General features: G+C 38.7%; 1 protein-coding gene and 1 long non-coding RNA gene across 4 annotated transcripts in view; one reads left to right on the top strand and one right to left on the bottom strand.

Annotated features, from left to right (window-relative positions):
* KIF14 (kinesin family member 14) overlaps positions 1–24,993 on the bottom strand; it is a 76,818-nt gene that overhangs the window by 24,509 nt on the left and 27,316 nt on the right. For all 3 annotated transcript variants that reach the window (XM_017966582.4, XM_078356425.1, XM_035280736.3), the window contains exons 15-21: positions 21,476–21,578; positions 19,893–20,053; positions 10,320–10,467; positions 9,436–9,588; positions 7,331–7,457; positions 1,858–1,951; positions 1,114–1,243 (exon numbers count right to left, since the gene is read on the bottom strand). In XM_017966582.4, the coding sequence (XP_017822071.4) occupies positions 1,114–1,243; positions 1,858–1,951; positions 7,331–7,457; positions 9,436–9,588; positions 10,320–10,467; positions 19,893–20,053; positions 21,476–21,578 (916 nt within the window). The remainder of the gene's footprint in view (positions 1–1,113; positions 1,244–1,857; positions 1,952–7,330; positions 7,458–9,435; positions 9,589–10,319; positions 10,468–19,892; positions 20,054–21,475; positions 21,579–24,993) is intronic.
* LOC144580331 (uncharacterized) lies at positions 10,826–23,281 on the top strand. The gene is made up of 3 exons (XR_013529631.1): positions 10,826–10,964; positions 19,975–20,084; positions 23,152–23,281. It is a non-coding gene; the product is annotated as an uncharacterized LOC144580331 (long non-coding RNA).

The raw sequence follows: 24,993 nt of genomic DNA on the forward strand, positions 1-24,993 counted from the left end.
AAACTTTAAATTCATACCACTCACAAAACACCATAATAAATTCTACGTGATTCAAAGATGTGAACTTTTTTTTTTAATTAAAAGAAAATTCAGGGGTTGTAAAATGTTTCAGCAAGATCTCTGGAATAATAGATGGATTCAAATTTACCAAATTAAAAATGCCTGCATAACAAAATGAAACCAACGAAAAGATGATATAATCAGGAAAAAAAGTATATGATAAATATAAAGGCTTATCAAAATATAGAAATAACTTTTATAGCTATATTAGCTAATTTCCTACATTTCATTTAACAAAAAATTCAAAGGGTATGAACATATACTTTACCCATAAAGAAACAAGAGTCAAATCGCCAGATTTACTAGTTATTAAAATACAGGTTGGACACAATGGCTCATGCCTGCAATCTCAACACTGTGGGAGGCTAAGATGAGAGGACTGTTTGAAGCCAGGGGTAACATAGCAAGACTTTGTCTCTATTAAAAAAAAATACATACACACACACCGGTAAAATGCAAACTGGTAACATTGGTAAATGGCAATATTTCTGGTAAGCAATTTGTTGGTGAGCATCAAACTGTATTCACATTTTTAGTTTCATTTTGGAAAATAAAAGATGGGAAAATAAGATATTTAAAACTAATATGTACAGAGATTTTTTAGTTGTGACTGTAATAGGCAGCAGACGGAAGCACACAAAGCACAGCAACGGAGAAATGCAAATATGCAGAAACGTATATTAGGCATAGGAAGATCATTTCAAACGATGTCATATGATTTATGTCTAACAAATTTCTTCTTTCCTTAACTTAAATGTAAAAATTTTAAAAATATACAATTATAACAATAGATTCAGCTATTAAATTTCTCTATTATACTTAGGACTGTATTAAAACAACCCAATAAAACTCCATTTAAATGCAAAGTAAATATATATAATTGTTAATACTGGTTGGTTTAGGGAATTAACAGACTGCCTTTTATTTCCCAAATTTTCTATATGGAGAATATGTTACTTTTATATATATATATTTTTCACCAAAAGCAGATACTTGAACTTTTATACCTTTCTATTTTAAAAAGTTTATAGAGATTTTAATAATATTCCAAACCTCATAAAGTTCTTTCATTGCTGCAAGTTTGTATTCAAACTTTTCCAGACTCCAGAATGTTGAGATTCCTAGTTTTAGGTTACGAACCCTAATAGAAGTGCCAGAACTACTTTTATCTGATACATCATGTCTGAAAGAAAAACAAGCAAAAAAAGATTATCCTAAAACACACACATCCATTTATACTAAGAATTTTCTAGAGTAGAATAATTTCCCTAAAAATTGTGTCCACTGATTAAGTCCACAGTTAACTATTTTTATTATAGTAATAATCATATAAGTATATACCACATAAAAAAACATAAAAATTTTTTTTAAATAAAAAATTCTAATAAGGTATATTCCTTTTGAACAGTGGAATACTGATAAACTTTTTTTTTTTTTTTTTGAGATGGAGTCTTGCACTGTTGCCCGGGCTGGAGTGCAATGGCGTGCTCTTGGCTCATTACAACCTCCACCTCCTGGGTTCAAGCGATTCTCCTGCCGCAGCCCAACTTTTCAGCTCAAAAGAAAATAACCAAATTCCTAAAACAACTAAAATTATTCTATTTATAAATATACTAGTATATTAATTGTTGAAATCTCTCTTACTCCAGAATGAGCTCTGAAATGGGAGTCTAAAGCTTCACTGGGGATTCTGATACCAGCTCTTTCCTACAGCTGTAGAATGGACTTAAGAGAAACTAAATGATATAAAAGCCAACTTGTTTAAAACATTTATAATTGGGATAATTAATTACTCACCTGCCAAAAACATAGTATGCTTTCAATTTGCTGCTAATAGCATTGGCTTCCTGAATCATCATTGAGAGTTTCATAGAGCTCCAAATTGTCTGCGCTAATACAAAGCACATAGAAAAGATTCAAAATACATACATGGGCACTAACAATTAGGCAAAACAATTTCTAAAAAAACAAATTTCTGATTTTAAATGAATGGTTTTAACTCTGTATTGCAGACGATAAGTGATATTTGAGTAATTAGGTGAAATAAAACATTCTTCCTATAAAATGAGGTCTTTTGCCTGTGGAAAGATGTAAGAAACTTAGTTGATATAAAAAAGATAAGTTAAAGACAATTATATTCTTTCTAATATCTACAAAGATTTTTTTTTTCTAATGTCTTTTTTCTTTCTCATTTCTAAATTCTTTCAAGTATTGGGTATCCTATAGCCTTACTTATATAGAATCACATCCTTTTGCATTTTGCCTAAAAATTAAAAAAAAAAAAATATATATATATATATATATATATATATATATATATATATATATATGTTAGAACATTTAAGTACAAAAGGAAAATAATTTGGTGCACAATTTCACTTTTTTCTTTTTTTTTTTTTTGAGACAGGGTCTCACTGTCACCCAGACTGTAATGCAGTGGCTCTATCACAGCTCACTGCAGCCTCAACCTCCCCCGGGTCAAGTGATCTCCCATCTCAGCCTTCCAAGGAGCTGGGACTACAGGTGCATGCCACCACACCCAGCTAACATTTTTATATTTTGTAAAGATGGGGTTTCACCATGTTGCTCAGGCTGGTCTTGAACTCCTGGGCTCAAGCAATCTGCATGCCTCAGCCTTCCAAAGTGCTAGGCTTATAGGCACAAGCCACTGCACCCAGCTCCTAATTTGAATTTAAGATTCTGACTGGGCACAGAGGCTCATGTCTATAATCTCAAGATTTTGGGAGGCTGAGGCAGGAAGATCACTTGAAGGCCAGAAGTTCAAGGCCTTCAACTTAGTGACACCCTATCTCTATAAAATAAAGCAAAATAAAATAAAACAAAATAGGCAGGTCAGGTGGCATGTACCTATAGTCTAGCTACTGGGGAGCCTGAGGCAAGAGGATCACTTGAGCCCAGGAGTTTGAGGTTGCAGTGAACTATGCACCACTGCACCCCAGTCTATGTGAGACAGAGCAATACTTTGTCTCAAAAAAAAAAAAAAAAAAAAGATTTTTTTGTAAAATAGCTTTTTGGAAGGATATACTCATTCATTATTCACATGAATTAAAAAATCAAGTAATCATTGTAAGGCTCTGTCTAGGCCCTCAGAAGAATAAAAGTATTTCTCTCTGGCAATAGAAAATAAAGAGTATTGGCTGGACGTGGTGGCTCACACCTGTAATCCCACAACTTTGGGAAGCCGATGCGGGCAGATCACCTGAGGTCAGGAGTTCAAAGCCACCCTGGCCAACATGGTGAAACACCATTTCTACTAAAAATATAAAAATTAGCCAGGCATGGTGGCATATGCCTGTTGTTCCAGCTACTCTGGAAACTGAGGCAGGAGAGTTGCTTGAACCTGGCTGGCAGAGGTTGCAGTGAGCTGAGATTGTACCACTCCACTCCAATGCACTCCAGCCTGGGCGGCAGAGCAAGACTGTCTCAAAGGAAAAAAAAAAAAAAGAGTATTAATATTTTTAAGTTATTTTAAAGAAGTTACAGAAAGTACAACATGCCTACCAAGTATTCTTGATAAAAACTGAACCTGAATATGATAGGCCTGTAGGTCTACCTACCACTTTCTAGAGAATACTGGAACAGAGGAGCCTGTTAAGCAACACCAGGGAGACACAGTCAGCGAAGAAATCCAGGAAATTCTACAGAACAAATCATCTGATTTCTTCAACAAATTATTAGATGAAATAGAAGAGTGAATTTACAGATTAAAAGAGATCTAAAAGGCACATCTACCAAACACAATGTATAGATCATGTTGGTATCCTGATTCAAACAAATCAAGTGTTAAAAAAAAAAAAGGATTAAACAATCCAGGAAATTTGAATAGGGAGTAAATATGTGATGTGTAAGAAATTATCATTAATATAAATAGATGTGATAGTATCATGGCAATGCTTAAAAGAGTGACAGAGAGAGACGGAGAGCAAAAGGAGAATCCTTATCTAGTTTAGAGATATGCAGTGAGGTGTGTACATCTTAAATGATATGATGTCTGGAATTTGCTTCAAAATAGGGAAGCAGGGAGTTTGAGGATAGTGGCAACAAGATTGAACATGTTGAATCATTGAAGTCGGATAAATATATAAGGGCTTACTTCAGCAATCTCTACTTTTTTTAGTTAAAAATGTTTCATAATAAAAAAAGTTTATATTAAAAACATGCTGTTTTACATAGAAATGTACTGTCAAAAAGTGCAATCAAAAGTCTCCCAGGACTTGGCCAGCTATGGTGGCTCACACCTGTAATCCCAGCACTTTGGGAAGCTGAGGCAGGCAGATCACCTGAGGTCAGAAGTTTGAGACCAGCCTGGCCAACATGGTAAAACCCTGTCTCTACTAAAAATACAAAAATTAGTTGGGCATGGTATGCATGCCTGTAATCCCAGATACTTGGGAAGATGAAGCAGGAGAATTGCTTGAGCCTGGGAGGCAGAGGTTGCAGCAAGTCACGATTACACCACTGCACTCCAGCCTGGGCAACAAGAAGACTGAAAGATAAAAGAAAAAAAAAAAAGGCCAGGTGTGGTGGCTCACACCTATAATCCCAGCACTTTGGGAGGCCAAGGTGGGTGGAACCCTGTCTACTAAAAATACAAAAATTAGCTGGGCATGGTGGTGCGCACCTGTAGTCCCAGCTACTCGGGAGGCTGAGACAGGAGAATTGGTTGAACCCAGAAGGTGGAGGTTGCAGTGAGCCGAGATTGTGCCATTGCACTCCAGTCTGGGTAATAACAGCGAAACTCCATCTCAAAAAAAAAAAAAGAAAAGGAAAAAAAGTTGGGCCAGGTAGAGTGGCTCATGCCTATAATCCCAGCACTTTGGGAGATTGAGACAGGTGAATCACAAGGTCAGGAGATCAAGATCATCCTGGACAATCTTGTGAAACCTCATCTCTACTAAAAATACAAAAATTAGCCAGGTGTGGTGGCATGCGCCTGTAGTCCCAGCCACTCAGGAGGCTGAGGCAGGAGAATCGCTTGAACCTGGGAGGCAGAGGTTGCAGTGAGCCGGAATCATGCCACTGCACTCCAGCCTGGCAACAGAACAAGACTCCATCTTTAAAAAAAAAAGTTTCATAGGACTTAATACCTTCACTGGTGAAGTCTACCAAAATATTAAATAATAATTAGACCAGCCTGGCCAACACGGTGAAACCCCATCTCTACTAAAATAAAGTTTCATAGGACTTAATACCTTCACTGGTGAAGTCTACCAAAATATTAAACAATAATTAGACCAGCCTGGCCAACACGGTGAAACCCCATCTCTACTAAAAATACAAAAATTAGCTGGGTGTGGTGGCGGGTGCCCCTGTAATCCCAGCTACTTGGGAGGCTGAGGCAGGAGAATCGCTTGAACCTGAAAAGCAGAGGTTGAAGTGAGCCGAGATCGCGTCATTGCACTCCAGCCTGGGCGATAAGAGCAAAACTCTGAATCAAAAAAAAAAAAAAGAAGAAGAAGAATTAATGCCAATCCTTCTCAAACTCTTCCAAAAAGCTGAAGAGGAGGGAACATTTTCAATTAATTTTGCAAGGTCAGCACTATCCTGATACTAAAGCCAGCTAAAGACACTACAAGAACAGAAAACCACAGGCCAATATCCCTGATGAACACACATCCAAAAATCTTCAGCAAAATACTAGCAAACCAAATCCAACAGCATATTAAAAGGATCATAGATCAAACACCATGATCAAGTGGGGTTTATCACTGGGATGCAAGGATGGTTTAACATACAAATCAATAAAGGTTATATACCACATTAACAGAATAAGGATAAAAATCATATGATCATTTGACAAAATACAACATCCTCTTATGATAGACTGTATAGAGGAATGTACCTCAACATAATAAAGGGTATATAGGACAAGCCCACACCTAACATCTTCAATGGCAAATAGCTGAAAGCTTTTCCTTTAAGATCAGGCACATGACAAGGATGCCTACTCTCACCACTTCTAATCAACATAGTACTGGAAGTTCCAACGAAACCAGTTGGGCAAGAAAAAGAGATAAAAGGTATCCAAACTGAGAAGGAAGAAGTAAAATTGTTTGTTTACAGATTACATGACCTTACATGTAGAAAACTCTAATAACACTATCAAAAGTGAAATAAGCCAGACGCGAAATAAGCCAGACATAGAAAGATAAATACTGTATGATCTCACTTACATGTGGAATCTAAAAATGTTGTACTCATAGCCACATAGAGTAGAATGATGGGTACCAGGAAATACAGGACAGGAGAATGGAAAGATGTCAGTCAAAGGATACAAAGTTTCAGTTATGCAGGATGAATACACTCTGGAAGTCTAATGTACAGAAAATTGCCTATAATTAATACTACTATATTATATACTTGAAATAAGAGAGTATATTCTAAGTGTCCTCATGACAAAAAAAAAAAACTAGGTGAGGTGATAAATATATTACTAGCTTGATTTTGGTAATCATTTGCAAAGTATTAAAAACATCATGTTGTACTCCTTAAATACACATAATTTTTATTTGTTAATTATACCTCAGTAAAGCTAGAAAAAAATTATCTCTTAAGAAAAAAATGTCTAAGTGAAAAACACACAAAGTTCTCCATGATTAAGCACAACTATTAACAGACATAAAAGCAAGGATTAAGAATTAGAGTAAGATTTTTTTTAAAAAAACATGCTGCACATTGAAATTTTGCTTACTATTTGCCCAGTTGCAGTACTATTAACAAATTGGCAGACTGCGTGGCTTATAAACAACAGAAATTTATTGCTCACAGTTCAGGAGGCTGGAAGTCTGAGATCAAGGTTCCAGCCTCAGTCAGGTTCTGGTGAGGGCCCTGTTCTGGGTTGCAGACTACTGTCTTCATGCAATGTCCTCACTTGGTGGAAGAGGTGAGGGAACGCTCTGTGACTTCTTTTATAGGGGCACTAATTCTATAAGGGCTCTAACCTCATGACTTACTCACCTACCAAAGCCCCCAACTTCCTAACACCACTGCCTTGGAGGTTATAAATTCAACATATAAATTTTGGGGGACACAAACATTCAGTCTAAAGCATTGATACAATAAATATTCCAAAAACTGAATATTCAAAAACAACCACTCATATAAATTTATTTAGATCCAGAAAAGTTAACAACTAGAATAAAATAGGTTGAATATATAAAGGCAACTAATGCTAACATTTTAGTAATTATTTACATATAAAAACACATATAATTTTAGAAAATATTTACTAAAATCAGCATACACTCACTTGTAAAAGTTTTATCCCTATTACTCCGATTCTGCTGTAGAATTTGTACTTCTTTAGCAATTTTTTGCTTTTCAGTTTCTAAAGCTTCCAGAATTCTTGCATGGCGGATGCTATGGTCTTCTAAAGCCTAATTGACATTCATTCATACAGACCCCCGCATGAGAATATGCAAAGAGAGAAATTATAACACCATATTGAGATGATGGACATGTTAATATGCTTCACTATAGTAACCATTTTACTATCTTTGTATCTCATAACATTGTATAACTTAAATATACACAATAAATCCTATTTTAGAAAACACCAAATTGATAATACTAACACACTATAGCAAACCTCATTTTATAGTACACATTTTATTAAGCCTATATAGTTAACACAGTTTTTTGATTTTTGTTTTTTTTTGGGTTTTGAGATGGAGTTTTGCTCTTGTTGCCCAGGCTGGAGTGCAGTGGCACGATCTTGGCTCACCACAACCTCCGCCTCCTGGATTCAAGCAATTCTCCTGCCTCAGACTCCCAAGAAGCTGGAATCACAGGCACAAGCCATCACATCCAGCTAATTTTGTATTTTTAGTAGAAACAGGGTTTCTCCATGTTGGTCAGGTTGGTCTCAAACTCCCAACCTCAGGTGACCCGCCTGCCTCAGCCTCCCAAAGTGTTGGAATTACAGGCGTGAACCACCACGCCCAGCCTAGTTAACATGTTTTATGTGTTTTATTAAACACGATAAGCTTTTAAAAATTATTTATAAAATTTTCTTATAATTTTTCCCCACAATATCATTAGAGATTTTTGATGACATAAATTAATCTTTTTTCTTCCCATTGATAGAAGTTAAAAAAACTAGAAAAAAAAAAAAGAAAATGAGTCATTATATCAAAAAGACTCCTGCATGTATATGCTGATCACAGCAAAACTCACAAGTGCAAAGATATGGAATCAACCTAAGTGTCCATCAACCAATGAATGGATAAAGAAAATGTGACACACACACATACACACACACACACCATGGAATACTACCCAACCATGTGTGACCCAGGGGGTTGGGGACCCCTGATACAATGGACACTGAAGACTCAGAAAGAGGAAGGGTGGGAGGGGGCAAGGAATGAAAAACTATCTATTGGGTACAATGTACGCTACTCAGGTAACAGGTGCACTAAAATCCTAGACTTCACCACTATACAATTCATCCACGTAACCAAAAACCATTTGTACCCCTAAAGCTATTGAAATTAAAAATTAAAAATAAGAAAACCCAACAAAGCAGGAAGAAAAAAGTACAAACTGTTTTAAAAAGAAAAATAAAAAGGCCATACCCAAGAACATTTGTTGACTAAATAATTTAAATTTAAAAGACACAAGAAATCCAGTTTAGCACAAATAAGTATTATAAGCCCAGTAATAATAACTGTTTTTCAAGATTTAAACAGTTCTATGTTTTTCTCCTAAAACTCTCTGAGGTGGTTCACTAGCCACTTCAAGAACCACTCATAGAAAGAATGACCAAAAATGTTGACAGTAAGGTGCCTGAAGGTATTAACATGCTGGTTTATCCCTTAGGCTTGTGAAATTGATTAGTGTGAGGTGGCCTGTAAGAGATGCCTCTGTTCTCAATGACACGGCAGGTGCCTGAGCTCATAAGACTGACGTAACAAATGCCATACTATGAGTTATTTTAGGAAACAGCCTGCTTGCTGCTCTTTCCACAGGCAGATGTTTCACTGTGACATCAAGATGTGACCCAGCGTAGGAGCTGTGCCTTTCTTCCTTCCTCTATGTGCCCTAGTGCTATTTCACACTCAAACTGCTTGGCATGACTGATGACCAGATAGTTGTAGATGCGTACAAAGAGAAAACTGGAGCGGAACTAGCTGGAAATGACAAGTCTATCTCTTTCAAAATCTCTATGTGATGTGTGTGAGCAGATCTGTAAGCAGCACCAGGATATAAGGCAAGAAGAACTTTTCTCATCTACACATCTACAAACCCTGATTTGGCTCTCTTCTGTCAACATACTATAAGCAACTTCTTTAAGGAAAAAAAAAAACCTGCTTTTTCTCAGAATAGAGCAAACTGGTTACACAATGAAATTACCTGTTTTGTAGCCAAAGTCTCCATTTCTAATCGCTTTTTGTTGACATATATTTCCTGTTCAAGATGCTGCTTTGCCTTTTCTAATTCCTCAATTTTGTGATTAGCCTTCTGGTTATTTATTTCCTGCATTTTTTTCCTTTGAGACTCTTCTCTCTTTAAAGAACAATAATAAAAAATAACTCAGGCAAAAATAGTAGCAAAAAAGTATAAAAATCCCTTTCTCTAATCAATGTACAAGAAATTACTCACTAATAGAAAAGTTGCCCTATTAGAGTTTCTCCACTTCATTCAGGTTAACTGAAAATAAATATCACTAGTCAAACTTTTGAGAGTATTCTCTAAAATGGGCTTCTGGGAATACACAATTTCCAATAAACCATGGAGACAGCCATGACTCAAGTGGCTAGAAGACAGAAGTTTCTCTGTTTGTTTTTCTTCTTCTTCCAGTAGCCATTGCCTACTATCACTTTTCTTTTTCTTTTTTTTTTGAGACAGGGTCTCACTCTGTCAAGGCTCACTGCAGCCTTGACCACCCTGGGCTAGATGATCTTCCTATCTCAGCCTCCAGAGTAGCTGGGACTACAGGTGCTTGCTGCCATGTCCAGCTAATGTTTTAAACTTTTTGGAAAGACCGGTTTCCCTACATTGCCCCTGGGCTCAAGTGGTCTGCTGTCTCAGCCTCTAAAGTGCTGGAATCACAGCATGAGCCACCATGCCCAGCCCCAACTTATTTCTTAAAGTAAAAATAAACAGGACCAAAACTCACTGTAGCTTTGATTCACTAATCTCTGATCTCCCCCAGTTCCCTTACACGGACATAATCAACTTTACAGGCAACACATCATTTGGGGTATGCTGGCAGAAAAAAAAATTCTGCCTTTTACCAGTTCTGCTTCCAGTGCTTTTATTTTGTTCTCATATGCAGCTTTTTGAGAAGAAAGCTCTTGCTGAGCCATTTCTTTTGCAATCTGGATTCCTTGCATCATTTCTTCCTTGGCCTTCAACTGCGCCTCTTTTATTTCTGCTTCGAGTCTACAATGTAGCAAGATGTTTACAGGGTACATGTTAAGAATTCTTTATATATAATGATGTTGGGGGGAAACCCCACAAGTGCCGTAGCAATGGTCTGAAGCCTGAGCCTGTTCCCATGTAAATATTGATTTAGAAAAGAATTAGAAATATAGGCATATGGTTATTCCTTTATATAATCATATATAATCTTAAAGTTACTCACTTATAATCATAAAGATAATATACTCAATATAACCTTTAATTTTACTAATGATTATCAGGTTATGAAGCATGGAACTGAGGTGACATTGTGAACAAAGTGATCCTAAGGCAAGCTGCTTTAAGTCCTCCGTCACGCCCGCATAAGGAGTGCTGGAGGGCACCTCGGCTGTGGGGCAGCACCAGTGCTGGGAAAGCACCCGCTGTTTAGCCAGCTAGGGAAGGAGATGTCCAAAATGGCCAAGACATTTCCTTCCTGGGGAAGTTTAAAGAAAACTCCGCTTCTCCACGCTGTTGTGGTAAGGCTTGACAGCTGTCAGGGAGGCCCACAGACATCCAGGGGCTTAACTGTCTCTCTGTGATGCTGTGCTTCAGTGGTCACGTTCCATGTCCACTCTCACGCTCCGCTTCTGTACCTGGTTTCTCTTTTTCTCAGAAGATAAGAATTAATAATAGTAACACAATCTTAATGTCTTTGACATTTCTGACAAATATGAGAAAAGTGCCGACACATTAGGTTTTCTCTTCGTCTGAGCTACTTGAAAGTCCTGGGCTCCCTATCTCCAAGACCTGTGATTTGCCTGATCCTATCACTGACCACCATGACCTCCCCCTACCCTCCCTGCCCCCTGCTTTGTACTCAATGAAAGTCAAGAGTCCAGGCACTCGGGGCCACTGCTGGACTCTGCGCTTTGGTTGGCAGTGGACCCCAGAGCCCAGACTCTCTTTTCTCTATCTCTGTGTCTTGTGTCTTTTATTCCTAGTTTCTTGTCTCTACACCAGCAGGGAGGGGCTCACGGGACCCTGTAGGGCTGGACCCTACATCTTAACAGTTCTTAATCCTATTGAAAAGTTTTCCATTGAACAGAAGTTTGAACTTTTAAACTTAATTTCTTAAAACTCAATTTCTGACATTCTATCACCAGTGTTTTTAAATTTTTCACTGGCTCTACAATTTTTACAATCAAAATTTAAGCACACAGGATGAAAAAATTGTTTATTTCTAACTTAGTTACTATTGCAGATGCCTGACATTTAAATAAATATATTTTTCTAATGCTTAAGAAAAATGAATTATATAAAAATATGGTGTCATAATAAACAGTATAGTAAATATTATATTTAATATAATAAATGTAAAATAAGATTATTTTATGTTAAACATTGGTTAGAGCAAAAATTATATTTCATATATCAATAATTTACATTAGGAAAATACTGACGACTAAAAATACATGATACAGAGGACTCAAATGGCGCTGTGAGAACAACCCAGGATTGAAGCTCGCGGTCAATGCGCAGAAGGGGTGAGTCAGGGCCGCATTTCCAGACGGATCTTTGTTGCCCACAGCACGAGGAAATTCCTAGGTATAGAGGAGACGCGGGATGCCAGGCAGAGGATCTGGCTGGTGCAGCCGGCGGCCGGTGCGGCGGCAGCCTGTGCTGTGGCAGCGCTACACAGCGGTCCGCACAAAGCGCACTTGTCCGGGTGCCGTTGGGCCGGCAACCTGAGACTTGGGAGGGCTGAACTTGAGACTGACCGGAACTTGGACAGTGAGCCAGCCCAGGAGATTCCAGGGTGATAGCGTTTGGGGTAGCGCAGTGGGACAAACAAAACGGCGATTCCAAACGCTCCCCTTGGAGGGGTTCCCTGAGGCCGCAGCTCCGTGGGGGAGGGGCGCCCGCCATTACCGAGGCAAACCGGCCCTACTGAGGTAAATGCCCATTGCTGATGCAGCCTGCCGTTGCCGAGGCAACCCGCTACAACAGAGAGACTCCGCCGCAGGGCGTAGCCCGTGGCAGCAGGGCGGAGACCGCAGCAGAAGGGCAGAGCCTGCAGCAACAGGGCAAACCTCACACCAGCAGGGCGGAGCCTCGGCAGGCAAAGAGTGACTAGACTGCCTCCTAGCTGGGCAGGACAGCGTGGCAGACACTCACAAGGAAAGTAGCAACCCCCCCCGACAGAGCATCCAAGAAAAAAAGGGTTTTTTTATGAGTTATGTTGCAGCAGAATTAAACATAGCACCCTAACAGCCCTGAATGAACAACAGAGCTCACAGCTCAGCAACTGAGCTCCTACAAAGTACAGACTGTCTCCTCAAGCAGCCCCCGACCCCTCTATATCCAAAAGACTGACATTTGGCAGGCTTCATTCTGGGACATAGATAGCAGAAAAAGAAACTGGTAGCATCCCTCACTGTTCCGCAGCTGCTATAGGTGCACCCCAGAGAAGCAGGGCCTGGAGTGGACCTCAGCAGTCGTACAGCGAAGGGGCTAGACCGGTAGAAGGAAAACCAAGTAACAGAAATACTTCATCATCAACAATCTGGGTGTCCACTCAGAGACCCAATTGAAAAGTCAGCAACTACACAGACGACAGGTGGATAAATCCACAAAGATGGGAAGAAACCAGCGAAAAAAGGAGGAAAACACCCGAAACCAGAACACCTCGCCTCCTAGAAAGGACCAAAACTCCTCACCAGCAAAGGAACAAAGCTGGATGGAGAATGACTGTGATGAAATGACGGAATTAGACTTCAGAAGGTGGATAATGAGAAACTTTTGTGAGCTAAAAGAACATGTTTTAAATCAATGCAAAGAAACTAAGAACCTTGAAAAAAGATATGAAAAAAGATTCGAGAAAATGATAACAAGAATGGATAACTTAGAGGAATGTGAATGAATTAAAGGAGCTGAAAAACACAATACGAGAACTTCGCGAAGCATGCACAAGTTTCAATAGCCGAATTGACCAAGCAGAAGAAAGAATATCAGAAGTCGAAGATCAACTCAATGAAATAAAATGAGAAACCAAGATCAGAGAAAAAAGCGCAAAAAGGAATGAACAAAGTCTCCAATAAACATGGGACTATGTGAAGAGACCTAACCTACGTTTGATAGGCGTACCAGAATGTGACGAAGAGAATGAATCCAAGCTGGAAAATACTCTTCAGGACATTATCCAGGAAAATATCCCCCACCTAGCAAGACAGGCCAACACTCAATTGCAGGAAATACAGAAAACACCACAAAGATATTCCGCAAGAAGAGCAACCCCAAGGCACATAATCGTCAGATTCAACAAGGTTGAAATAAAGGAGAAAATACTAAGGGCAGCCAGGGAGAAAGGTCGGGTCACCCACAAAGGTGACTCACAGCAGATCTCTCGGCAGAAACTCTACAAGCCAGAAGAGAGCGGGGGCCAATATTCAACGTCCTTAAAGAAAAGAACTTTCAACCCAGAATTTCATATCCAGCCAAACTGAGCTTCAGAAGTGAAGGAAAAATAAAATCCTTTGCGAACAAGCAAGTACTCAGAGATTTTGTCACCACCAGGCCTGCTTTACAAGAGCTCCTGAAAGAGGCACTACACATAGAAAGGAACAACCAGTACCAGCCATTCCAAAATCACACTAAATGCTAAAGAGCATCAACATAATGAAAAATCTACAACAACTAACGGGCAAAACAGCCAGCTAGCATCAAAATGGCAGTATCAAATTCACACATAACAATATTAACCCTAAATGTAAATGGACTAAATGCACCAATCAAAAGACACAGACTGGCAAATTGGATAAAAATCCAAAACCCATCAGTGTGCTGTATCCAGGAAACCCATCTCACATGCAAGGATACACAAAGGCTCAAAATAAAGGGATGGAGGAAGATTTACCAAGCAAATGGAGAGCAAAAGGAAGCAGGAGTTGCAATTCTCATCTCTGATAAAATAGACTTTAAAGCAACAAAGATCAAAAGAGACAAAGAAGGCCATTAAATAATGGTAAAAGGATCGATACGACAAGAAGAGCTAACGATCCTAAACATATATGGACCCAATACAGGAGCACCCAGATACATAAGGCAAGTTCTTAACGACTTACAAAGAGACTTAGACTCCCACACAATAATAGTGGGAGACTTTAACACTCCACTGTCAATATTAGACAGATCAATCAGACAGAAAATTAACAAGGATATCCAGGACTTGAACTCAGACCTGAAACAAGCAAACCTGATAGACATTTACAGAACTCTCCACTCCAAATCCACAGAATATACATTCTTCTCAGCACCACATCACACCTACTCTAAAATTGACCACATAATTGGAAGTAAAGTACTGCTCAGCAAATGCAAAACAACTGAAATCATAACAAACAGCCTCTCAGACCATAGTGCAATCAAGTTAGAACTCAGAATTCAGAAACCAACCCAGAGCCGCACAGCTTCATGGAAACTGAACAACTGGCTCTTGAATGTTGACTGGATAAACAACGAAATGAAGGCAGAAATAAAGAAGTTCTTCGAAACCAATGAGAACGAAGACACAACATGCCAGAATCTCTGGGACACATTTAAAGCAGTCTCTAGAGGAAAGTATATAGCAATAAGTGCCCATATGAGAAGAATGGAGAGATCCAAAATTGACACCCTATCATCAAAATTGAAAGAGCTAGAGGAGTAAGATCGAAAAAACTCAAAACCCAGCAGAAGACAAGAAATAACTAAGATCAGAGCTGAACTGAAGGAGATTGAGACACGAAAAACCCTCCAAAAAAATCAATAAATCCAAGAGCTGGTTTTTTTAAAAGATCAACAAAATAGACAGACCACTAGCCAGATTGATTAGAAAGAAAAGAGAGAACAACCAAATAGATGCAATAAAAAATGATAAAGGGGAAATCACCACAGATTCCACAGAAATTCAAACCAACATCACAGAATATTACAAACAACTCTATGCACATAAACTAGTAAACCTGGAAGAAATGGATAAATTCCTGGACTCCTGTGTCCTCCCAAGCCTAAACCAGGAGGAAGCTGAAACTATGAATAGACTAATAACAAGGGCAGAAGTCGAGGCAGCAATTAAGAGCCTATCACACAAAAAAAGCCCAGGTCCAGAGGGGTTCACAGCCGAATTCTACCAGACACACAAAGAGGCGCTGGTACCATTCCTTCTGAAACTATTCCAAAGAATCCAAAAAGAAGGAATCCTTCCCAAATCATTCTATGAGACCAATATCATCCTGATACCAAAACCTGGCAGAGACCCAACAAGAAAAGAAAACTTCAGGCCAATATCCATGATGAACATAGATGCAAAAATCTTCAATAAAATATTGGCAAGCCGATTGCAACAGCAAATCAAAAAACTTATCCATCATGATCAAGTAGGATTCATCCCGGGGATGCAAGGCTGGTTCAACATATGCAAGTCTATAAACATAATTCACCACATAAACAGAACCAAAACCAAAAACCACATGATTATCTCAATTGACACAGAGAAGGCATTTGACAAAATTCAACAGCCCTTTATGCTAAAAACCCTCAATAAACTCGGTATCGATGGAACGTATCTCAAAGTAATAAAAGCTATTTATGACAAACCAACAGCCAATATCATACTGAATGGGCAAAAACTGGAAGCATTCCCTTTGAAATCCGGCACTAGACAAGGATGCCCTCTGTCACCACTCCTATTCAATATAGTACTGGAAGTTCTAGCCACAGCAGTCAGGCAAGAAAAAGAAATAAAGGGTATTCAAATAGGAAAGGTGGAAGCCAAATTGTCTCTATTTGCAGACGACATGATAGTATACCTAGAAGACCCCATCGCCTCAGCCCAAAAACTCCTGAAACTGATAAGCAACTTCAGCAAAGTCTCAGGATACAAAATCAATGTGCAAAAATCACAAGCCTTCCTCTACACCAATAACAGACTTAAAGAAAGCCAAATCAAGAATGAACTGCCATTCACAATTGCTACAAAAAGAATAAAATACCTTGGAATACAACTCACAAGGAACGTAAGGGACCTCTTCAAGGAGAACTACAAACCACTGCTCAACGAAATCAGAGAGGACACAAACAGATGGAGAAACATTCCATGTTCATGGTTAGGAAGAATTAATATCGTAAAAATGGCTATACTGCCCAAAGTAATTTACAGAATCAATGCTATACCCATCAAGCTACCATTGACTTTCTTCACAGAACTGGAAAAAACCACCATGAACTTCATATGGAACCAAAAGAGAGCCCGCATAGCCAAGTCAATTCTAAGCAAAAAGAACACAGCGGGGGGCATCACACTACCGGATTTCAAACTATACTACAAGCTACAGTAATCAAAACAGCATGGTACTGGTACCAAAACAGAGATATACACCAATGGAACCAAACAGAGGCATCAGAGGCAACACAACATATCTACAACCATACAATCTTTGATAAACCTGACAAAAACAAGCAATGGGAAAGGACTCCCTGTTCAACAAATGGTGTTGGAAAAACTGGCTAGCCATGTGCAGAAAGCAGAAACTGGACCCCTTCCTGACACCTTACACCAAAATTAACTCCAGATGGATTAAAGACTTAAACATAAGACCTGACACCATAAAAACCTAGAGGAAAATCTAGGCAAAACCATCCAAGACATAGGAGTAGGCAAGTACTTCATGAACAAAACACCAAAAGCATTTGCAACAAAGGCCAAAATAGACAAATGGGACCTAATCAAACTCCACAGCTTCTGCACGGCAAAAGAAACAGTCACTAGAGTAGATCGGCAACCAACAGAATGGGAAAAAATTTTTGCAGTTTACCCATCTGGCAAAGGGCTGATATCCAGAATTTACAAAGAACTCAAACAGATTTACAGGAAAAAAACAACCAAGCCCATTCAAAATTGGGCAAAGGATATGAACAGACACTTTACGAAAGAAGACATATATGAGGCCAACAATCATATGAAAAAATGCTAATCGTCACTGGTCATCAGAGAGATGCAAATCAAAACCACATTGAGATACCATCTCACGCCAGTTAGAATGGCGATCATTAAAAAATCTGGAGACAACAGATGCTGGAGAGGATGTGGAGAAAAAGGAACACTTTTACACTGTTGGTGGGAGTCTAAATTAGTTCAACCATTGTGGAAGACAGTGTGGCGATTCCTCAAGGCCTTAGAAATAGAAATTCCATTTGACCCAGCAATCCCATTACTGGGTATATATCCAAAGGACTATAAATCGTTCTACTATAAGGACACATGCACACGAATGTTCACTGCAGCACTGTTTACAATAGCAAAGACCTGGAATCAACCAAAATGCCTATCGATGATAGACTGGATTGGGAAAATGTGGCACATATACACTATGGAATATTATGCAGCAATCAGAAATGATGAGTTTGTGTCGTTTGTAGGGACATGGATGAAGCTGGAGAACATCATTCTCAGCAAACTGACACAAGAACAGAAAATGAAACACCGCATATTCTCACTCATAGGCGGGTGATGAAAAATGAGAACACATGGACACAGGGAGGGGAGTACTACACACTGGGGTCTATTGGGGGGAAAAGGGGAGGGCCAGCGGGAGGGGGAGGTGGGGAGGGATAGCCTGGGGAGAAATGCCAAATGTGGGTGAAGGGGAGAAAGGAAGCAAAACACACTGCCATGTGTGTACCTATGCAACTGTCTTGCATGTTCTGCACATGTACCCCCAAACCTAAAATGCAATAAGAAATTTAAAAAAAAATACGTGATACAAGAGCTGATAAAGCAGAGATTGTATCATATATTTTAAGCCATTTGTAATAATTTGATGTTTTGATAAGTCAAAACATGATATTAGCTTTGTCACTTCTCCATATATAGGAGAGAAAGAATCAATGATTGTAGAAAACTAAAGAGTCTTTCTTCTCAATAAAATCAGTACTTTAGTAACTGTATTACGCAGAAATTTCCATTCCCAATTTTACTGAAAAAGAGAATAAGAATATTAGAAGAAAGAAAGCTAGTGGATTTCACAGCCAGGGAGAGAGGATAATGGCTATTGTTTAACAGATACAGAGTTTCAGTTTGGAATAATAAAAATTTCTGGAGATGGATGATGGTGATGGTCGCACAGAATGTGAAGGTACTAGGGTGGGCACAGTGGCTCACGCCTGTAATCTCAGCACTTTGGGAGGCCAAGGCAGGTGGATTGCTTGAGCTCATGAGTTTGAGCCTGGGCAACATGGTGAAACCCCATCTCTACAAAAAAATACAAAAATTAGCCAGGCGTGCTGGTGTGCACCTGTAGTCCCAGCCGCTCAGGAGGCTGAGGTGGAGGATGGCTTGAGGCCGGGAGGTAGAGGTTGCAATGAACTGAGATCGTGCCAACTGTACTCCAGACTGGAAGATAGAGCCAGACTTTGTTTCAAAACAAAACAATGTGAAGGTACTTAATGCCACTGGACTATACAATTAAAAATGGATAACTTGGTAAATTTTGTACTATTTATATTGTATTCAATTAAAAAAATTCTTTCTAAAGGGCAAAATCAGGTTGAGGCTTTTTAAAAGGTGACAAAGCAGTTAGTCTAGCTCATCCTAGTTCTTGAGTCCTCCTCCTTTCATCCTCTTTAGTCATCAAGCCTTGTCGATCTTATCTCCTGTATGTTTCTTTCCTACCTAACCACACTATATTTATCTTATGTCGATAGTCTCTTAGCTGCATTTGCAGGTTTTAAGCTTGCTCTACCTCTAATCCATTCTCCAAATTTCAGTGTTGGTGATCTGTCTAAAAATGTGATTCTGATTATGAGTGTCTCACATATGCTCAAAATTCTTTAATGTTTCCCTTGTCCTTTAAGAGAAAGTGCAAACTCTTTAGCAGTTTATTTGTATATACTTTACCAGTTAGCTTACAAGGATAGAACTTATGTCAGAAATCCTACAATACTGCATGAACAAAAACTGGGGCACAAGAAGAAAATAAAACAAAAGTACACGCTCCCAGTCTTTCTCTGGCTAAATTCGAATCATCTGTTGGGATTCTCCTTTACAGAACACCTTCTCACCTTCCAGAAACCTTTGCTGATAACTGGTCAGGGCCAGGTGTCACCCCATGAGCTTCCATACCACACGGTGCAGGACTCTTTCAGAGCACCATATCATAGCACTGTTAAAACTGTCAGCCCCTTGAGATGATGAATTCCTCCCGGACATGAGCTAAATTTCAACCCTTACTTTTTATATCCCCTACAGTGAGACACATAATAGATGTTCAATAAATATTTACTGAACTAATGAATGTACCAAGAGAAAAAATAATATCACTAGAAACCAGCACCCAAAGATTTAATTACTAGAGATTGGCACAATGTGATGAACTCTGCTGTAGCTCTCTCTCATACACTTCCTATTTCATATCAACAGCAATACTTACTGTGATCTTTGTGCAATGAGCAACTCATTTTTTGCAAATTCGAAGTCTTTTGGACCCTCACTTATAAGAGTGTCTCTTCCAGATGGACTTCTTCCTTTCTGGACTTCTACTGGATGATTAAATCTAAAATAATGATCTCCACCAAGAATCACTCGATCACCCTAAAGCACACAAAAGAATTAACTACTTGAGGTGAGTCTCAACCAAAAAATTACACGATAAAATTCATTATGCCCAACAATTCAATATAGTCTAGTGTTAATGATAAACATAAACATCACAGCAACTAACATTTATTACTTTTTGTTGTTGTTTTGGGACAGAGACTTGCTATGTCACCCAGGCTGGAGTGCAGTGGCACAATCTCAGCTCACTGCAACCTCGGCTTCCCAGGTTCAAGTAATTCTCCTGCCTCAGCCTCTTGAGTAGCTGGGATTACAGGTGCACGATACCATGCCCAGCTAATTTTTGCAGTGTTAGTAGAGATGGGGTCTCACCATGCTGGCCAGGCTGTTCTCAAACTCTTGACCTCGTGAGCCACCCACCTCCGCCTCCCGACATTTATTACTCTGTATATACCAAACACTGCGTTAAGCACATTACATATACAGTCATATATCTCTTAACAACAGGGATATGTTCTGAGAAATGCACTGTTAGATGATTTCATAGTTGTGTGAACATCATGGAATGTACTTGCAAAATCCTAGATGGTATAGCCTACTACACATCTAGACTATATGGTATAGCCTATTGCTCCTAGTTACAAAGCTGTACAGCATGTTACTGTACTGGATAGTGTTAGGCATCTATAACACATTGGCAAATATTTGTATATCTAAACAGAAAAAAATAGAGTAAAAATACAGTATTATAGTGTTATTGGACCACTGTTGTATATGTGGTCCCTCACTGCCCAAAACATCATCCTGAGGTGCATGACTGCAGGTTATCACATTTATGACTCACAACAACTCAGTGAGATACATATAATCACGCCAATTTTAGGAATGAGGAAACTAAAAAGCACAAAGCTTAATAACAACGGATATTCTTTGAGAGCTTACTATTTGCAGATACTGTTCTAAGAACTATACACACAAATTATTATTTCTGTTGATCCTTCGCTATCCCTGAAAGGCAGGATCTATAAAATCACAATGCATCTGGGTTTGCCTCCAATATACTGCTGACATTTGTTCTCCTGATGTAATGATTACTAATGATTTCAAAAGTGTCCTGACTTGGGTGATATTGTTTAATCACCTCGTTAAATAATTTGCCAAAGGTTACATAGCAATGGCAAAGCCAGGGTTTCAACCAATCTAGTCTGATTCTAAAGCTTAGCTTTTTATAGCACACATAATGATAGTTAGTGGTCAGCTATTCAGATTTGATTCATATAAATGTAACTTTTGTCTTTGTACAAAAGAAAGCAATTAATAGGAAAATTAATTTTTGAAACAAAAAAGTCCTTAATCTACTTCAACATCCTTACCTTATAGAGAAAACTAAAACTCAAAGAAATTAAATGGCTTGTCTAAGTCCAACAGTTTCTTATATTGTAGCACCCATCCACTTACATGATGTAATACTGTGAGTTCCAAAATACATTTTCCATTTATGTATGTCTTTGCTTCCCCAACTGGGATAATACTCACTGTTCCACCAAAATTTTTGATAGTACTGTTAAAATAAGAAACACATTGTTACAATTGTAGAACACACTAAAACATAAGAAAAAGGCAATATGGGATAATTCTTCTTGAGCTATTCCTTTGGTGTTAAGGTTCATACCAATATGTAACAATAACTTAAGATTATTTTATTTTCCTCCAATTTGATTTTTTGTTATTGTTGTTGTTTTGAGACAGATGGAGTCTTACTCTGTTGCCTTGGCTGGACTGTAGTGGTGCAATCTCAGCTCACTGCAACCTCTGCCTCCTAGGTTCTAGCAATTCTCCCACCTCAGCATCCTGAGTAGCTGGAATTATAGGCACCCGCCACTATGCCCAGCTAATGTTTGTATTTTAGTAGAGACGGGGTTTCACCATGTTGGCCAGGCTGATCTCGAACTTCTGACCTCAAGTGATCCACCTTCCTCAGCCTCCCAAAGTGCTGGGATTACAGGCATGAGCCACTGCACCCAGCCTCCAACTAGGTTTTGAAGTTTGGTGAAAAAAGCCTGGCCGCTAGCAATCTGATCCACCAGTTGTGGAAACATTTTTCATTGGATGTATTTCCATTATAACTTCTTTGAAAAACAAACAAAAAACTTCCCCCAAAAATTTAAAAAAAAAAAAAAAAAACCTCAAGGAAAAAACATTAACACATTGACAATGATTTTTTTCAATAAAACAGTTTTAAGTGCTTTTTAATTTTCTAAGCTGATGGTTTTACATATGAGCTTTAAAAACAGAAAGAACAAATATTTTTCCCCTCTTGAAAAAAGTGGGGTACAACAGAGGAAAAAAAGCATGGAGATGAAAACATACTCAAGTCACCTAATTAACTGGATGATAAGGTGATATGGTGGAAATCAGCTATAAGTGCTATATATTTCTTTGAGTCTGTTTATTCAGAGAATAGGAAATAAACTCCAAAGTCCAATTCATCTTTGGATCAACTGGATAGAAAGAAAAGGAAAACTGCGACAAAAGCTGAGTCCTAACCAAAGATCTTTTTAGCTGTTGATTAGGTTCCAAGATCTGTAATTGGAGAATAATAGTTCAATTAAAGCATCTAGAGAAAAGCATAGAAAAAACAGTTCATCCTTAGGCACTAAATCCCTCCCACAGTCTCGTGTCTTATCCAGGTGAAGGTTTACACAATGTGTGCTTGTTCTGATCCCTTTCCTTTCCTAATTCTGTCTACTCTGCTCTCAAAATTCCATGGCCTACCATTTTGCACTCCCCACAATCTGGCTTCAACCACCAACCTCCCTCATCTGCCACTATTTTCCCATAAGAACTCCATTTCACATTCAACCAACCATATGAATACTCTGAATTTGCCTTGATGTCAGCTTTTCTTTGAGTCATTCCTTCCAGAGGTTGTGAAAAGTCACATCCTCTCCCTTATTGCGACCATTCTTGATGGTGCAACTTAGAGTCCTCCAAGAAGCTATTCTTCAGGGCTTAAGTTAGAAGTCAGTTCTGCCTTCTCTTTACTTTTAAGCAGTAGGTATGCAGTACTCATCTAACACTTAATAAGCATTAATGGATACTGAAGTTCTTTTTCTCCTCTTTCACATGACCAGCTTCAGCCATGGAGTTCTTTCATTCATTTGGCCTCCAAGAGCCAGTTATGTGTCAGCAATGAAGACAGACATGAAACCAGCTCTCATGAAGTTCATGGTCTACTGAACGAGATAAACTGACGAAGGGAATAAAAATGAAAGTAGAGAGTTAGAGGCAAGCAGGGGGCTTCCAAGTTCCTTAGTGGACTCTTAACTCTTTGGGAGCATGTTCTGTATCTTTGCCACAGATGTTAATAATACTGTATTTATTTGTTAAATAAAATAATTAAAAGAAAAACAAAAGAACCTAAAGAAAACGAGGATGTGCCCTACCAGATATGAAGATTCATGGCCAGGTGTGGTGGCTCACATCTGTAATCCCAGAACTTTGGGAGGCCAAGGTGGGTGGATCACCTGAGGTCAGGAGTTCTAGACCTGGCTGACCAACATGGCAAAACTGTCTCTACTAAAAATACAAAAATCAATTGGGTGTGGTTGCATGCACCTATAATCCCAGCTACTAGGAAGGCAAAAGCACGAGAATCGTTGAACCCAGGGCTGGGGGTTACAGTGAGCCAAGATCATACCACTACACTCCAGCCTGGGTGACAGAATGAGACTCCATCTCAAAAAAAAAAAAAAAAAAAAACAAAAAGGAAATAAAGATTTTTTTACAGGCCAGGTGCGGTAGCTCATACCTGTAATCCCAGCACTTTCGGAGGCCGAGATGGGCAGATCACCTGAGGTCAGGAGTTTGAGACCAGTCTGGCCGATATGGTGAAACCCCATCTCTACTAAAAATACAAAAATTTCCTAGGTATAGTAGTGGGTGCCCATAATCCTAGCTACTTGGGAGGCTGAGGCAGGAGAATTGCTTGAACCCAGGAGGCAGAGGTTGCAGTGAGCTGAAATGGTGCCATTGCACTCCAGCCTGAACAAACCAAAACTCCATCAAAAAAGAAAAGAAAGAAAGACTGATTCTTTAAAACGCTCAAGTAATTAAGACTGTAGGGTGTTAGTAGAAAGAAACAGATTCCCATATTTTTAGAAATTTTTTGTAGGAATACTATAGATTCCAAAAGAAGCAATAAACTATTTAACATACAGTACTGGGAGAAACGGCTATTCATGTGGAAAATAAATGAATTTAGATCCCTAATTCACACCAAATAAAAAATTCCAGACATTCAAGAATTAAATGTGAAAGCAAAACTTCAAAACATCTAGAAGACAGAAATAAAGATGTTCTTTGAAACTAACGAGAACGAAGACACAACGTACCAGAATCTCTGGGACACATTTAAAGCAGTGTCTAGGGGGAAATTTATAGCAATGAATTCCCATATGAGAAGCAAGGAAAGATCTAAAATCAACACCCTATCATCAAAATTGAAAGACCTAAAGGAGTAAGATCAAAAATACTCAAAAGCTAGCAGAAGATAAAAAATAACTAAGATCAGAGCAGAACTAAAGGAGATAGAGACACAAAAAAACCCTTCAAAAAAAAATCAATAAATCCAGGAGCTGTTTTTTTTGAAAAGCTCAACAAAATAGACCGCTAGCCAGATTAATAAAAAAGAAAAGAGAGAAGAATCTAATAGATGCAATAAAAAAAGATAAAGGGGATATCACCACCGATTCCACAGAAATACAAACTACCATCAGAGATTACTACAAACAACGCTTTGCACATAAACAGTAAACCTGGAAGAAATGGACAAATTCCTGGATGCTTGCACCCTCCCTGGTTTAGGCTTCTAAACTAGAAAGAAGTTGAAAGCCTGAATAGACCAATAACAAGAGCTGAAGTTGAGGTAGCAATTAATAGCCTACCAACCAAAAAAGCCCAGGTCCAGATGGGTT

Source organism: Callithrix jacchus, chromosome 19 (genome assembly GCF_049354715.1).
Source record: "Callithrix jacchus isolate 240 chromosome 19, calJac240_pri, whole genome shotgun sequence".
NCBI lineage: Eukaryota > Metazoa > Chordata > Mammalia > Primates > Cebidae > Callithrix > Callithrix jacchus.